This window comes from Dasypus novemcinctus, chromosome 11 (genome assembly GCF_030445035.2).
Source record: "Dasypus novemcinctus isolate mDasNov1 chromosome 11, mDasNov1.1.hap2, whole genome shotgun sequence".
Lineage (NCBI taxonomy): Eukaryota > Metazoa > Chordata > Mammalia > Cingulata > Dasypodidae > Dasypus > Dasypus novemcinctus.
Genome location: NC_080683.1, coordinates 85,141,982 through 85,160,164, shown reverse-complemented (window position 1 = coordinate 85,160,164; position 18,183 = coordinate 85,141,982). Strand labels below are relative to the sequence as shown.

Below are 18,183 nucleotides of genomic sequence, written 5' to 3'. Positions count from 1 at the left end.
GCTGAATTAAAAATAAAGCCAAGAATAGAAATGATAAAGATAACCTGAATGTAAATGACTCCCTGATGTTTTAAAAAGTATTTTGGTGATTAATAAAAAAAATAATTTCTTATAAACTCCTGTAATTACGGTTTAAAATTTTCAAAATATTTTGCCTTATGTTGACTCATTTTTGTCTTCATAAGATCCCCATGAAGTAGGCCTGACAAATACTATCATTCCCCTTTTACTGAAGAAGGATGTGAAGCAACTGAATTTTTCTATAGCAGTACCAAGAGTAAAATCGAGCTCCCTAATTCCAAGACTAGTAGTGTTACAGTATACCGAACTTCCTTTACAGCATTCCTCCACTCAGAGCCAGCCCTGGATAATTTGTGAAGCAATCACATGCCCTCTATTTTTATTTATTTACTTATTTTTAAAGATTTATTTATTTCTCTCCTCTTCCCTCTCCCCCGCCCCCCCCCCCCCCCCCCGCCGAGTTGTCTGTTCTCTGTGTCCTTTCGCTGTGTGTTCCTCTGTGACCGCTTCTATCCTTATCAGCGGCACGGGAATCTGTGTTTCTTTCGCGCTGGGCGGCTCTCCTTACGAGACACACTCCTTCCCTAATCTGCCTTTCCTGGCTTGACCTCCAAGTGTGCACAAGCTCTCTTTTCTATGCACTTATCTACCCAATGATTTGTCTGAAGTCTTCCAAAGTGATGTCAGAGAGATCTACTGAACTAATTCCTACATCTCTTAGAGGTAGACCAATTCTCCTGTGAATTTCAGACCTGGCAATGATAAACATTCAGGTTAATCTTTTGTATTGGTCAGAAAATGGGGGAGTTATTGAATTCCAGCACATTTCAAAAATAATAATTAAGACTATTTAGCATCCCTGAAAGACTAGACAAGGATCCCAGACATGCACTATGGTCTGTAAGAGAATTTGAAATACGTTACAAAAACCTGGTACCATGAAACTACGGGTAAAGAATCCTTAGTAACGGTAGTAGGACAAGTGGCTGGTAATTTGGGAAAAAATTCACCCACTCCTTCCCGGCCCCCAAACCCCAGATAGAAAATAAGAAAGTTAAATTGTTTGTGTGTGTGTGTGTGTGTGTATATATATATATATATATATTTTTTTTAATCAAATTCTTTAAAAATTAGAAAAAAACAAAATATAAACTATCTGGAGGAAGATTCTTATTCTGAACTTAGAAAGACAGAAGAAATTACAAAGGAAAATATCTACAGATTTGACTTATGAAAATATGTTTCTGTAATAAAAAAATAAATGACAAATTAGGGGAAATATTTGCAGGAAATAGGATAGGAAAAAAAGGGTAAATGTTTTTATTTAAGAAGAGCTTTTGTAAGTGATAGGAATGACATTGGTATTCCAACACACAATCAAAGGAAAGAACAGAAATTCACACAAAATACAGCCTGTGACAAAACATTTAGAAGAATATTTAATCTCAATAAAGAGCAAAGAAACGCAAATTAAAACAATAGAGTGATGCTCTTTTATGTAACGTGTATATTTGCATATATGTTTACACCTAATACTGTATGGTGTGATGGAATTGGTACTCATACATTATTGATGTCATTAAAAGTTGGTACATCTCTTTGGGAAAGCAATCTGCCAATAGGTATCCAAAGTACTTAAACTTTGTTTCAGAAATTCCACTTCCAAGAATCCATCAAAAGAAAACCATTCAAAACATGGAAAAATTTGTAAGCATAAAAGTGTATCTTATAGCATTTTTAATAATGAAAAATTGGTATGCAGTCAAAAAGGTGAGCATAAAGAATAGGTAGCAATATAGAAAAATGTCTTTGCTATGTTAACAGAAAAACAGGAGAGAATGTATAAAAGATGATTATAGCTATATAAAACATGCATGTGAAAAATACTGGTATTCAGAAAAATAATAACTGTGAGTGGTTACATTAAGAGTAATTTTTTTCTTTCCTTTTTGTTAAAATTCTCTGTAATTTCTATTATTTAAAAAAATATGTTTGTTTGTTTGTTTACTTATTTATAGGAGGTACCGGGATTGAACATGGGACCTTGTACATGGGAAGCAGGCACTCAACCACTTCACTACAGCCACTCCCTAATTTCTATCATTTTGATCAATTGAAAATAAAATGAAATTTTAGTTTGGGCAGGAGGGAATAGGAGGGTGAGGCAGACCTGCGGAGGAGATACCCTTGGGCAGCTGAGGACCTTGGAAGTTCCTTCGTAGATGTGAGTGCCCATGTAGGGTAAGGTCAGATTGGAAACCCAGGCTTAATCATAATGGCCTTAACAGAAAGAGAAAATAATTCAAATCCAGCTACAAACACTGTATAAATCATAAGGCCACAGTTCAGATCATAGAAATTTAGAGCTAGAAGAGACTTTAGAAATCACTGGCTCATCTCCCCTAAAACATTATTTTAGAAAAAGGAAAGTAAGTTCAAACAGGCTAAGAAACTTGCTCAGAGTCACACAGTGAGTTCATGGCTGGGCTGAACTTGAGTCAAATCCAAGTTCAATACTCCTCACTCAGCATTCTCTTTCTTCCACTGGATCATGACTCAAGACAAAGAGTAAACTTTAACAAGAGTCTTAGTAGAGAAAAGCAAAGCTTTTGATTTAATAATGTATCTTGTCAAACTATAAAGGATAAACCAGAAGACATTTCCCATGCCCCCATGGACACCCCCCTTTCAATTTTAATTATAGTAGCATACTTGTAAACGATAAATTTGGACCCCCGAAATTAAAAATCCCGTAAACATGTTGGCAAGGCCTATAATTACAATCTGTCTCTGCCGAAATAGGGAGAAACAGAGCCAAAGAGAAAAACATAGCTAAATGACATCTGGGAAGAAATGCTCCTTTTGACTAAGGACCCAACTGCCCCCTTGGGAAAGAACCTACGTCTTTTTGGAGCTGTGCACTGTACCAGGCCTCGGGCACGGCTGGGGTGAGCCACAGGTCTAGTGCCAGCCGAAGTACATGCTTCTCCAGCAGGGTGCGGCCGCTGGCTGACGAGGGTCTGTGGGCGTGCAAGTACTCCCCGAGCAGATGCTCAAGGGCTTTGGGGATGAGCGATGCCAGGCCGAGAGAGGGGTGGAACTCCAGCAAATAAATGTTCTTCAAAGCTGGGCTTGAAGAAGAGGAAAATTTAATGACAACTTTACACAAAGAAGAACTTAATCTGTTTCCAAAGATATTTGGATTTTATATTTGTGAAGAGCTCCTATACTCTGGAGCATTGTAAAACCCTGGGAGCTGGAAAGGATCCTGAGAGGCCACTCAGAGAACCCACTTGTGTTACACAATATGCTCTTTGCTTTCATGGAAACCCTTATAAAATTGGAAGGCATGAGTATATTCTAAAAAGCCCATTAAGAATAAAATTCAGGGAAGCAGATATGGCTCCAGGGATTGAGCTCCCGCCTACCACTTGGGAGGTCCCAGGTTCCGTGCCCTGTGCCTCCTAAAGAAGACAAGCAAGACAGAGAGCTGAAGCGAGGGGCAGATGCAAAAAGCTGATGCAACAAGATGATGCAACAAGAGACATGAGGAAAACATAATGAGAGACACAACAAAGCAGGGAGTTGAGGGGGCTCAGGTGATTAGGTACTTCCCTTCCACATTAGAGGTCCTGGGTTCAGTTCCTGGTGTCTCCTGAAAAAGAAGGCTAGCACACAAATAGACAAAGCAAATGCGAACAACGAGGGGGTGGGAATAAATAAATAAATAAAATAAATCTTTAAAAAATGATTCAAATGGTATCCTGCAAACCTGTCAACATTTCAGAAATCAATTTATTTAGTCAAATATTTGAAAACAAAACAACTTAAAATAAAGGTGAATAAATATAAAAACAAGAAATAATTTCCTTGGTAATTAGTTTCTATTTTTAACCTGAATTTTTATCCCTTTCTTCCCCCAAATGTTAATGCACAAAAACAATTTCTCAAATTCTGTGCTCAACTGCTAAAATCATTCATGTGTACCCTGAGGATGTTGCACTTTGTCAATAGCTGAGACCAGAAATTATAAAATGCCCTTTTTTTTTGTTTATTCCTTTGGAAATAAAGGAAATAACACAAGCCAATGGACTTTCTATACCTACATGGAATTGAAGAACATAAATACTATTCTTGAAATTTTGCAAAGAGGATATTTCTTAGTCTTGAATTTTAAAAATACAGCTCCAAGTCTGAGAAGGAATGTCATCAAGCAAACAGCATTTGCTTTTGAGACTATTCTGACAGATTTCAGTGTCCGTATAGCACTAGCCAAAAATCACTTCCTGGACAGCAGATTCTTACCACAGCGAGCCGTGTGCACACAGCTGGTGTACTCAGTGTATTACAGTGAAGAAATCAGAACTGAGAAAGGTCTGTGGGGAAAAGGCAACCTTTTGTGCTTAGAACACCCCGGGCTCTTCCTCAAGAAATGGGTTAGAATCTAGGCTCTGAGCTCCTGGGGGGCCCTGCCCATCTCAAGCACGGCACCATAACACAGGATGGTAATTTCTCATGAGAAGTCTGCCTTTATTACTGGGCTGTCCACTTCGCAGGAGCATAGGGCTGTGCCTCTGCTGTTCACATCTGAGTCCCCAGCTCTTAGCACAGTGCCTGGTACAAGCAGGTGCTCAACAAATATTTGTTGGGTTTTGAAAGAGGCTAGACAATTTCTCCACCTGTTTGGGAGGGATGGAAGGTGGTGACGTTGGACCACATAGGCTGCCCTGGGGCTTGTCATCCAGCTTCCTGGTTCCCTCTACCTTAAGGGCTGGCAGGGATTGGCAGGCAGGTTGTACTACATGTCCAGGGGCTATATGTCCAGGGGGTGACTTAGAATATGTGCACTCTCTGAGTGGTCTCAGGAAACTTAACTCTGCTCTTTAAAGGGGTGGGGCCACCGGAGTTTTCCTGAAGCGGGTCTGCAGAAACCCTTGCCAGACTAAAGAAATTCCTTTTTTTGAGACACTTTTTGAGCACATCCAAGTTTTATATACATGGGCTTGCATGGCACCTTTGACTAAATCTTCTGAGAGCATTTTGAGAACAGCTAATTTTTTTAAGGATTTCTCAAGGCAATGAAGATTCTGCATCCAGGGACGCAGTTGAAATTTTAGCCTTCTGCTCATTATTACTTACAAAACCAATGGATATTGAGTATATGAAGGACTCTCTCTTGGGTGGCTTTTATACCTATTTCTCTCATCTACCCCAAATACCTGTGAGATCCTTTTTTAGAATAGTACTTAGATTTAGCACTGTACCCTTAATTGATCTAAAGGATTGAATGCCTATAAACAACAATTTACCAGCTATTGTTGATGGAAATAAATTGTTGGCAAATTATATTAAGGGGAAGTCCGAATTTATCGCTGTCATCTAGATGATCTTCTTGCCAAAGTCTCTGGACATACTCTCGCTGACACTCTATCTAGAAATGTAGCATAAAAGTCAAAATTAGAAAAGTTAAACTTTCCCACGGACATGAGTTATGAACCCTGGCAAGAGAAGAATGTCATCCCTTTGCTTCTCCTCATTGGTTATCAAATTTTCACCCAGACATTGTTTGGAGGAACCACTCACAATGAGACATGCTGGTCTCTCAGTCTGAACCAAGGGTCAGCCAAGGAAAGCAAAGCCAACAAGCTTCAGACAATCCTAAGCGGCAAGAGTGAACTTCTTTCTGTCAAATAATTGACTGCATGGAAAAAATTCCAACCAGGCTTCAGACAACTGTACAGGAACAATCTTTATCCTTTGTACCCTGCTTACGTCACACCACTAGCTTTTGCCCAGAGGGCACACAACATGGTTATTTCTATCAGTGCGCTAAAAACAGTCACAAAATCTTAAAAAAGAATAAGCAATTTATACATCAATTTCTTGAAAAGGTTTGTCTTTAGTCTTTTCGCTACTGCTAAGCTCTGTGATCTAATGAAAACTGAGATCATGAGGTCATTGTGGACCATTAAATGTATTAGGGTTGGAAACCTCCTTTTAAAGACCGTAGTTATGCTTGGAATTTAAACATGCAAATGAGCTTACAAATTAGCATGCTGCACATGCTGCCCTAGAAAACCCATGTCTTGGACCCGCCATGAGAGGCAAAGACTGTTTTCTGTTCTGGCCCGTGTTTTCCATCCTCTTCTAAATTTTTAAACATGACTGTACTCACATGCTGGTTGAGAATGCCCCTCACCAGCTGCAGGTGAAGCCTCAGACAGGTGCATTCATCTCTGTAGGCCTTAATGAAATAAGGGTGGCTGAGATCAAACCTTGGGCACCGGTGCATGATGTCAGTGATCACTTGTGCTAAGGCAAACCTCTCTTCAGGGTCCAACGCATGCTGGTAGGCTTCGAAGTAGCTATCAAGAAGCTGCAAATAAGGTTGATAGTCAGGGAACAGCAGAGGCAGTCCTAGGGCCCAGCAAACGGAGGTGAGGTCCCTCCCCATGGCCCACCCCTGGGGGCATAAGCAGGAGAGACTCAGCTTTGACTCTCTGGCAGATGCAGCACCAATGCTGCACCAATGCAACAAATGCAAACCCTCAGATGCTTTGGAGCCAGAAGACTTGGATTTGAATCCTAACTCCCAGCCTCCTGCTATGTTCCCTCTTCCCCATACTCTCCACAAATAAGAAAGTGGTCCATATAATTATAAATCATAAATAAAGACTCCAATGAGACAATGCATTCAAAAGCACATCATCAAATAGAGTTGTCTCAAACACCTTTCTCCACAGAGCCATTCTCCCTCCTCCCTTCTTTACTACATCACCGGAGTGAGGAGAGTGGCCTCCTTCCTTTTTCCAAGGTCAGATTGCTGGCCCCTTCCCTGTAATATTTTGCCCAAATTTGGCCCGTATGAAAATGATAGTGGAGTTGGGGGGTAGAGGAGCAGAATGTAAGGCTGAGGGTGACAGTCCCTCCCTAAAATCAAAGTGACTTATCCTAACCTTGACTCCACTAGGCAGGCTCGCACACACAGAACTCTCAAAGGCATGGAGGGAGCACTGTGGGTACAAAACCCCAATGCAGCTTCTGTTTTAGCAGTATTAAGTTTTCCCTGAAAACTGAAGAAAGCTTCCGGACACCAAAAGTTAAAGAAGGTTCCAGAATTTTTTAAAAATGCCAATGTATTTGCTTTTACGTGTGTCAGTGAGCTTAAGGAATTCTGTTTTGTAGTGTAAATTTATTTGTATGTAGTTAGTCATGATGCTAATCAGAAAAAGCTCTTCAGAGATCACTGGGTTGGAATCCCAAATGGACCCTAGGCAAAGCAATTACTGAACAATGCAATTACTGTTTTTGGGTTTAGTTTAAGATATTCATAGTCCGTAGTCACTCTTACTTTGGGGAAACCCATCCCATATCATATTAATTAAAATACACTTATATCCCAGTCAAATACTGTTTTTCTGTAAAACATTGATTTATAATTTTGCTTTTCAAATTATTTGGCTATAGGTACCACATTCAATTAACGATTAGCTATGATTCCTGGGCAGTCTTTCTATAAACTTGGGAGTTCTTATGAAATGAGAAAATCTAACTTATAAATAGTTTTCAAATGTAATGAAATGTTTTTTCAGTGCTCAGTTAACAAAATTTTTATGTTTTATAGACATACAATTAACTATTTTTTAGTATTTATTCTGTATTTTCTTTTCATATTTTGGAGTAATGCACTTTATTTTCCAAATCTCAGTTTTAAAGGCCCTTAGAAAGCTCTTTGGTCCTAAGCACTGAGTCTATACGATCTGATAAATAAATCAGCCCGGACTGGAAGCTTCTGAACTTTTACTTCCACTGGCTCCACAACTAAACAATTTATTTCTTTTCTCTGCTTTTCTAATCCAGCTCATCCTCCTTCGGATTATTTGCCCAAGTTGTCCCTCCCCAAATTGTTTTCTCTGACCAGCTCTCTTATGCGGGTTTAAGTCTTAGTTTGAGCCATGTCAGCTTTTAAGAATAGCCGTATCACCAAACAAACAACCACAGCCGGCAGAACTTGTCCAGCGTGTGACTGCGTTTAATGGGCAACCAAGAGTGACTCTGAGGCTGTGATTTCTACCAATTTGACAGCCGAGCGTACTTTTAGAGGCAGAAATAGTGCATCAGAAAGCATAACAGGGGAAACGGACTTTGGCCCAGTGGTTAGGGCTTCCGTCTACCACATGGGAGGCCCGCGGTTCAAGCCCCGGGCCTCCTTGACCCGCGTGATGAGCTGGCCCATGCGCAGTGCTGATGCGCGCAAGGAGTGCCGCGCCACGCAGGGTGTCCCCCGCGTAGGGGAGCCCCACGCACAAGGAGTGCACCCATAAGGAGAGCCGCCCAGCGCGAAGGAGGGAGCAGCCTGCCCAGGAATGGCGCCGCCCACACTTCCCGTGCCGCTGCCGACAACAGAAGCGGACAAAGAAACAAGAAACAAGACGCAGCAAAAAGACACAGAAAACAGACAACCGGGGGAGGGGAGGGGAAATAAATAAATAAATAAATAAATCTTTAAAAAAAAAAAAAAAGAAAGCATAACAGGAAGAGTACGATTTGTTTCCTGGGGTGCTGGTCTTCCTGGTAGCTCCAGGCCAGGAAGTCAGCCCTCTCCTTAACAAACTAAAGAATTTCCTAAAGGAGCGATATAGCCCCTTGCATTGTGTGAAGGGTCCATGGATAAGAACGCAAAAGCAGGGAGAATCTGGGAGGTGTAAGAACAGCTTGAAATCAGAGAGGAAAGGGGAGTAAGAGGGAGGATGGATGAAGCAGGAAGAGCAGCAGTGGTGGAAGGAAGAAGAGAAAGAAACTAAGGAACTAAGGGTGCAGGCGTCTGCTGTAAGGACCCCGTCTAAAGGAATGCCAGCCTGTGGAAACCTGAGCTGCTTGCTGGCCTGAATCCGGCAGGGCCTGCAGCAGGCAGCACACTATGGCCAGCGCCACCCAAGCCAGCAGTTCCCTACTGAGCTTCTACCAAGGAGTCCCTTGACAGTCTAGTGACACCTCAGGAGTTCTTTCCAGAATAATGTTTTTAAATCCATAAAAGACATAGAGTTATAAAGGAAATGAATTATATTGAAATTAGTTGTCAGAAATGAAAAACCCCAAATTTATAGCATTACATAGGCATTATTAAGGCATTAAATGACAACAAGCAGGGGTGTCTTATAACTACTGATAATTTTGAAGTGACGAGCTCCTATGGTAGAATCTGCAACAACTGTGTGCGACATGAAAACACTGATGATTTCAGATGACAACCAAGTCCAGGTACTGCAAATACTATTGTACTTTACTGCCTACATGCTTATTTGAGGTTACAAAGATTAGAGAAACTAAAGATGTCATCTTTTTTTTCCAGTTCACGGACACCTTAACTTCCAGCCTCAGAAGCAGAAGGGAGGGCACGGTTGAGAAGCCCTGCTCTCCTGTGCAAAGGGTAGATTTAACGTGGTAAATAGCCCTCATCTAACCACTGTGGCTACAGCAGAGCAGGACGACATGGCCCTTCCCTTTGATGATTTACCAGATGATTTTGGTAAAAAAAAAAAAAAAAAATTCATTCTGGATATTGATTCTGTAGCTCTGTCTGGATTTCCCAATCATTGTTCCCAGGATTTCCAAGAGAGCTAAGCACATGAGAATCAAGAGCAGAATAGGAATCAAAACCTGCTCTATTAATAGATGTTCAGGTTCTGAGGGCTCAGTGCTAAGGCTCAAGGATGCAAAGCCTGAGGCACTTTACTTAACATCCAGTTTTGCAAGATGCCATTTGAGAAACCTTTGTCTAAAGGACTTCAGGCTAACTGTAGTATGAAAAGGAAAGCAGCAAAGATTTTAGAGGAAAGGCTCAGGTCACAGAATGCTCTCCACAAGTTGGGAACTCCCGCATCACCAAGTGTGAGGTGAGGGAAGGTGAGAGCCTCCTCCTATTAAGTATGTTAGGAGAAAATGAAACAAGCAAGGGATTACCTTGCTGCATCGATGGAACTCTGCTCTAGAAAAGCATTCAAGGATTAAATAACAGAAGACAAAGGAGTAACTAGATGGGCTGGAAAGGGTGTCACTCAGTAGCCCAGGGGTACGTTAGGAAAGAAACAACTACTTCCCTAATTCATACTGGACTAATCTGAGCTTTTCTGGCTGGACCAGGGCAATCCCAGGAGCTGGTTTATAGTGTTTAGATGGCCCTGACCTGATTTTGTACAAATGGCCGTATTGTTTCATTATTTGGCAGAGGAAGTTGCTGGGGAGTTGGAGAGGAGGCTTGTTGGTGATACCAGGTTACAGAGGCCTGTGTTAAACTTCCAGGCACACTTTTTGATAGGGTTGCTTGATTTAGCAAATGAAAATGCAGGAGGTTCAGTTAAATTTGAATTTTGGATAAAAAACAAATAATTTGTTGGTATGAGAATGTCCCAAATATTGCAATATTTTATCTGGCAACTCTAGCCATTGGGAAGGGAAATGTGTCATTCTTTTAAATTGATGACTTTTTCAAAAGAGACCCTTGCATAATCGCATAATTTCACTATGTATTCTTTCCCAACAGGGGTGGGTCCATGCTCTTTCCATCTCACAGATTCTATTTATTATCTGTTTACTAACTGGACTGTTTCCATTTAACCTCTAGGCTGATATTTATCTAAGGAGTTTTCCCAGCCTGTCAAATGTCACCTGCGTATATCAAGGGCAATTGTTGGCCAAAATGGTATGTGCTACACACTAATAATTGTTACAGAATATTGGAGAAAAAAGACAAAATGAATAATCTTGCACTTTACTGTGTTTATATTATTTTAATCTCAAACTCTTTATTTCTGGGACTTAAAAAAACTTTTAAAACACTATTTTAGGGAAGTGGACTTGGCCCAATGGATAGGGAATCCGCCTACCACATGGGAGGTCCATGGTTCAAACCCCGGGCCTCCTTGACCCGTGTGGAGCTGGCTCCACGCGCAGTGCTAATGCACGCAAGGAGTGCCCTGCCACGCAGGGGTGTCCCCCGCGTAGGGGAGCCCCACGCGCAAGGAGTGCACCCCGTAAGGAGAGCCGCCCAGGGCGAAAGAAAGCGCAGCCTGCCCAAGAAGTGCGCCACACACACGGAGAGCTGACCCAACAAGGTGACGTATCAAAAAGAAACACAGATTCCTGGTGCCACTGATAAGGATAGAAGTGGTCACAGAAGAATACACAGCGAATGGACACAGAGAGCAGACAGCTGGGGGGGGGGAGGGGAAGGGGAGAGAAATAAATTTTAAAAATAAATTTTTAAACAATAAAAATAAAACACTATTTTAGGTCAAATGAAAGTGCGAAACAGAGAATCAGACACAATTTGTCACATAATTTTTTTTTTTTGTCAAAGGAACCAAGCATGAAAAACTTTTTAGTGCTTCAAACATGAATTCAAGGTACCCTGAAAATGTGTGCTTTGGTGGCCATGGAGAGAAGTAATAACTGGTACAAGCATCACTTAATTGCTAGACAACACCCTTGCTTCTCTGAGTCCGTTAATCTACCTAAGTCCACACCAGTTCTAATTTCATGAGTGTTTATACATAATCCGGTTGCTTTAAGGATTCAAAAGAACCCAATATGTTCAAACAATTCTCACCTCTAGTGATACCAACGTATTTAATAATCATAAACAACTGAGGAAACTTGGCATTTGAATCAGTACCAGAAAAAAAATCCCTTTTACTTGAGATATAAATCTGGTTTGTCCATTTAAAAATAGGCTTCAAACTTCAACAGAATTTCTGATTTAGAGGGTCATATTTCAGTTTTTGAACAGATTGCTAATTTTCTAAAGGGAATTATTCACAGGGTAGAAAGGAGGGAGGGATTTTCAAAGATTATTTTAAGTTAAAAGCATTTCATTTACCAGAGAAGAAGATAATGGACCGCGCTGAAAGCTTAAGATGGAAAAAACCCTGGGCTACAGCGCACGGCACTTGGCTTGCTTGTCAATGCCCTCTGTCTCTCTTCTTCTTTGGAGTCTTGCCTGGGGTCTCCACAGGAGGCCCAGAGGCACTCTCAGGGGAGATGGGAGAGATAGTACCGGAAAGAGAGACTCCTTAACTATTACCTAAACCAAAACACTTGTAGATATTAGGGATTCTGTCTCATTTACAATTATTTATTTTTAATTAAAAAAAATTTTTTTGAGGTACCAGGCCAGATCTCATATGTGGGAAGCCAGCACTCAACCACTGAGCCACACTGGTTCCCCCGAGTTGGTTTTTTCATTTGTTTGCTTGTTCGTTTTTTTGTTTTTAGGAGGCACCAGGACTTCCTGCTATGTGAAAAGCAGGTGCTCAACCACTTGAGCCACATCTGCTCCTTTTGCTGCTCGTACACACACACACATATATATATACATATTTTTAAGATTTATTTTGTTTTATTTATTTACTTATACCCCACCCCCGTTGTTTGTTCTGTGTTCATTTGCTGTGTGCTTTCTGTGTCTGCTTGTCTTCTCTTTAGAAGGCACCAGCAACTGATTTTGGGACCTCCCATGTGGGAGGGAGGCACTCAATCACTTGAGCCACCTCAGCTCTTTGCTTTGCTGTGTCTCTCATTGTCTCCTTTGTTGCATTGTCTTGTTGCGTCAGCTTGCCATGCCTGCCCGTTGTGCCATTTCGCTGTCTTGCTCATCTTCTCCAGGAGGCACTGGGAACCAAACCCGGAACCTCCTGTATGGTAGGTGGGAGCTCAATTGCTTGAGCCACATCTGCCTCCCTGCTCATATGTTTTGTTTTCATTTGTTTATTTTGTTTTTAGGAGGTACTGAAGCTGGCTAGTAAGATAGGGAATCAATAGATGGATCTGGAACCTGGCAAGAAGTCCACGTGGACATCAATAACCCCAAGATAGCTGCTGGAAGACTCTGGTGAGAAATCCAATTCAGAACAAAATTTCCTGTGGAAGCCAGGAAAAATCCCAAATATTCTCCAGAGGCCTTATTGGGCCCTCCTAGGGGATTGATAGGTGGGGCAATCAATCAAAACAGCAAACAGCTGGGAATTCTCCCATGCCCATTAGCAAAGGGGCGGAATAATTAACAGTTTCAAAGGCAAGTGGGAAAGTGAACCAGCCCTGTTCTTTTGCCTGTTCCTGCCCTGTTTCTGCCTTCTGCAACCTGCTCTTGCCATTTTCGCCTGCCTTGATGAACATGCAAGTAAAACCTGGGCATTTATAATCTATAATGGGGAATTGTAGTCTGTAAATCAGCCCACTTTATCACTCTTCAGCCCCTTCCTTTCTACCTGAGACACATGATCTGTTATTTTCTCCCTTTTCTCTTCCCTCCCTACCTTAATAAATTACTGACCTGACTAACCCAACGTGCTCCTGAAATTTATTTCTGCAGCCTAGTCAAGAACCCAGACAAAATCTATTACAGAACCTGGGAATATGGGAAACAGGCCCTCGACCACTTGAGTTATATCCGTTCCCATTTTATTTACATTTAGTACCACCTTTCCAATAACTACACTGTGAGCCTAAATCTCTCATTTACAGTTGATCAAAGAAAGTTTCTCGTTGGCCAGATCAAGGTTACAGACTCAAATTCACAGAGACCAGTTATCTTTGAAAAGAGGAACAGGTTTTCAGAGCCAGGACCATACATATTTTAAGCACAGTCAGCTGTTAAAAAAAAAAAAAAAAGGGTGACCTACATCTCTGTAACAGACCAGAGAGTAGATGGAATGGGAAACCATTGCTTCCACCAGTAAAACAATTCAACAAAAACATTTCCATTTCCTCATCTTCTGATCACACAGTAGTGCACCTGGCTTCCAAAGCTGCCCATGACCGCCTGATGGCTGAGCCCGCTGCCTGTGTCATGAGGACTCATTAGTACTGCTTAGTACTCACGTTTCTCAGAGGTTTCACTCTACCCCACACTCGTAACCAGCCTTTCTAATAAAACTCTTTCCTGTTAGCTTTCACAACACCATTCCTTCCTTGTTCTTCTTTAGTCTCTTTGGCTTCTCCTTCTTGTTCCTCTCGTGGCCCACCCCATAAGTGCAGGTATTGCCCAAGGACTCGTTGTTTTAGTTTGCTAAAAGCTGCCGAAATCAATATACCAGAAATGGGTTAGCGTTTACAGTGGGGAATTATTAGGTTGCAAGCTTCCAGTTCTGAGGCCATGAAAGTGTCTAAATCAAGGTGCCATCAGGCAATGCTTCCTCCTGGAAGACTGGCATGTGGAGGCATCTGCTGGTCTCTCCCTTCTCTCCTGGGTTCTGTTGCATCAGCTTCTGGTGTCCTCCTAGGTTCCATCGCTTTCAGCTCCTTGCTCTCCTGACTTTCTCTGCTACTGCTTCTCTGTGCTTCTTTAGAAATCTCTGGCTTTCCCCAGTCATTCTGATTCATTGCTGTAGCTCATATTTCTAGGCATTCAGCTTCTACCTGCTCCTGAGCTTCAAACCTCTGTCTCAAACCAGTGAAACATTCACAGTTTAGTTTTGGCAAATTCCCCTTAAATGCCTTGTGTCCTAGACTCACTATTATCTTCCCCTCTAAAGATGCTCATTCTCTTACACTCTGTTTCAGTTAATAGTCTTCCCACTGACCCCGAGAAAGTCATTTTTTTTAAAAGACTTATTTTATTTATTTCCCTCCCCTTTCCCCTGTTGTCTGCTTTCTGTGTCCATTCGCTGTGTGTTCTTCTGCGTCATTATCAGGCAGCACTAGGAAACTGTGTCTCTTTTTTGTTGCATCATCTTGCTGCGTCAGCTCTCTGTGTGTGCGGCGCCCAGGTCACTCCTGGGTGGGCTGCACTTCTTTTCACGTGAGGCGGCTCTCATCGCGAGGCACACTCCTTGTCTATGGGACACCCCTACATGGGGGCGCCCCTGTGTGGCACGGCATGCAGCAGCACTGTGCATTGGCCAGCTCCACACGGGTCAGGAGGCCCTGGAGATCAGACTCTGGACCCTCCATGTGGTAGGTGGACTATGTCAGTTGAGCCACGGCCACTTCCCAGTGAGGAAGTCACTTTAATTTGACCTTTACTCTCTCGCTTTGATACCATATCCAGTCTTCAAATCTTGTCATTTCCAACTCTGTGCAGTGTTCTCAAGTCTGCTCCTCCTTCCTGTTCTCACTGTGACATCCTTACTTTCAGTCCCCCTCCTAACTCTTTAGGTCACTCTTGCAATGACTATATTTCTTTTCCGCGGGAACTCTCTGTTGCAATCCAATGACACCCAAGATAGCTGTAACAAAGCTCTGATTGTGTTTCTCCTTTCCTGAAACTCACGGATGCCTCTCCCTTGCTTATGAGATAAACTCTAACACAGCATGGGTTGCCAGGTCTTTCGCGGTTTGTACCCAGAACATATGTTTACTCACCCCCCACCATACATTTGCACCCACGCCTTACCAATCTTGCCGTTCTCCAAACTGGCTGTCCCCATTTACACCTCCCTGACATTGCTAATAACTGTTTCCTCTGCTTAAACACCTTTCCTTCTCTGCCAGGAGACCTCTTACTCAACTTGCAGTAACCAGGTTAAATATTTATTCTTCTGGGAAGACTTCTCAGCATTTACTCCACTCTGGACAGCCTTCCTCAGGGCAAATCCCTTGTTCAGTTGGGGTCCCCATTGTTCCTTATATATGCCTCTATTGTAAGCTGCTAGCCACTGCGCTCTGATATTTGCTTAGAGAGTGGATCAAATTTTAAAGACTATAAACTCGCTTAAAGATAGGAATTCGTGTTGTCTTATTTATCTATGAGTCTCTAATATCTGGAATAGTACCTAATACAAAGTAAATACTTAACATTTGATAAATAAACTCTCAACACTTGGCGATTATCAGAAGGGTTAATAATCCCTTGCTAAGAACACAAATAATGACCAGTACACTTTCAGCATTTTATTTATTATTGGGATATGATGATTATTTAGTAACTTGCTGTTTAATTGCTTTAAACTTACCCTAGTAACTTGCTGGACTTGGCACTCCCGCCCGATTGCTCTCACCCACCCATGTGTGGCATACACTTTCAAAGGTGAAGGAAAGGTCAGTCAGACTGTGCTTAGGGAAGGGAGCCTTGTCCCTGTGACTGACAATGAGCCTGAATGTACTCACCATCTGTTCTCACTAAAATACACATAAGATATAGGTCATACAGGTCTCTAATAAATTATTCCTATAAGATAAAGTATCCTTGACATTTTGACCACAGTAAAGAAATACAATTTATTACTCACATCCTAACAATTAGCAGAGATTATTTGAATAAAATAATTATTCACTTTATTAAGATCCAGGGAGTTTAAAAAACCAACCAAACAAAAAATGATTGGGTTTTTTAAGAATGTAACATTTCACAGATGTGTTGTCTTCAGGGCAAAAATACCTGGCGCTTGTTCTCTAGAAAAGCGGCTTCCCAAGTCCACACATCACACAGCACAGCAAATCTGTCCACACCTGCGTGGGCCCAGCCCCAGTCCTGGCCAGTTGAGGACTCGCTGCGCAACTTGTGACCTGGAAGAGAAGGTGGTGGGAATGGCTAGAGGCAGTTCTCCCAAAGAAGCTGTTCCTATTAGCCACACGCTCCCTAGATGGTCAGCTCCATCTCGGCAATGGCAATACCGAGTCAGAATCTGGGGTTAGTAAGAAGTTAAGTTCAGACTCGTTGACTTCTAAGGCAGACATTTTTGTTTTTACTTTCTAATTTTACTTTCATAGATTCTTTTAGGAATAAAACAAAAATTCAGTTTATGCTAAAACATCCTCAAACCTATAATTTAAAGGCAAAACGTACACTTCTCCTTCTCTAAAAATAGGTCCCTGGTGGTTTAACAACAAACCCGGTTTATTTTGAGATTTCAGTTGATGCTAGCCAAGTCAAAATGCTCCAGAGAAGTTCCTAAGGTATTCCTTAATTATGTTGATTACTTACTTAAAGCAATAAAGGTAATCATTGCCATTATTCAGCTGAAATTTTTTCCCACTATGTAAATGTTAATTTTCACTACTAGCATTATTACTGCTTTTTAAACTTTACTTTATTTTACTTTTTAAATTTTAAATTTTTTTAATTTCTCATTTCTTTTTTATTGTGCATTGTAAGGCAAGAAGTACATAGGAAGGCTGGCCCAGTAATTTTTCTGCTGTTCGTTTTTTTTAAATTTTTTGCCTATAGCATTTCTTTCTTTCTTTTTTTTTTACACTTTTTAAAAAATTAAAGTTAATAGATCACAAAAGAACATTACGTTGAAAAACATAAGAGGTTCCCATATAACCCATATAACCCACTCCTCACCCCTATCATTTTTGTAAATTGTATTTTTTTAAAGATATATACATCACAAAAAAGCTTTTTAAACTTTAAATGGTATATTTTAGAGTGAAATAATAGAAAATATTAGAAGGCAAGGATTTTCAGGTGCTGAAGTTTGAGTTTAATAATTATCAAGTATATGAGGGGTACTAAACAAGAGGTAGACTTTGAATAAGTACTTTAGCAGCATTTAGGAAATTGTTTCACAATAGATCACTACAGCCTTACTAGCTCAAATGAAAAGATGCTCACATAGCTAAATAACTACTGACTGAGTGTTTTAATGAAATTAAATTCTTAGGAGCTAGAAACAGTTGTACAGCATTGTAAATTATCATCAACAAAAATCAAGCATTCATATGTAGGATAACCAGTAAAGATAAAAAAAAGCAAGAAGTAAAATTAAATACCCTAGAATGTTGGAAGCCATTTCTGCTCCCCAAGATTCAGACACCAGTGATTTTTGGCAAAGATAGGACAAAGAGTTCAATCTGATATTAAGTATGAAGGTTAACTATCAAATAAACATTCTTTGAGCAGCATTTTATAACAATATGAATAAGAATATTAATTTCAGGTCTACATATATTACAAAATAGTGCAAACCTTTGCATTTATTTCCCATAAGTGCTGCAATCAGTGTGTCAAGAAACTCTAAACTCTTTCCAAATGTAATGCTAAGGTTTTCAAGTTTTTCCAAAAGCAGTAGTATTCCTCACCTATTTCTAAAAAGGAAGAGGGATACAGATTATGAATTACTTGATTGCCCTGAGTAATTATTTCTTTCTCTGGATCTTACCTGACATTTTCCTAGCCAGATATTCTTGCATACTGGTGGTTTCCCATTAGGACTCCAGGAG

At 40.9% G+C, this 18,183-nt stretch overlaps 1 protein-coding gene across 4 annotated transcripts in view; it reads right to left on the bottom strand.

The window, feature by feature from the left end:
- Window positions 1-18,183, bottom strand: part of LOC101426333 (uncharacterized) — a 166,541-nt gene that overhangs the window by 71,696 nt on the left and 76,662 nt on the right. For all 4 annotated transcript variants that reach the window (XM_058307234.2, XM_012528997.4, XM_058307236.2 and 1 more), the window contains 4 exons: window positions 16,397-16,524; window positions 6,197-6,397; window positions 5,331-5,452; window positions 2,924-3,152 (listed from right to left, as the gene is read on the bottom strand). In XM_058307234.2, the coding sequence (XP_058163217.1) occupies window positions 2,924-3,152; window positions 5,331-5,452; window positions 6,197-6,397; window positions 16,397-16,524 (680 nt within the window). The remainder of the gene's footprint in view (window positions 1-2,923; window positions 3,153-5,330; window positions 5,453-6,196; window positions 6,398-16,396; window positions 16,525-18,183) is intronic.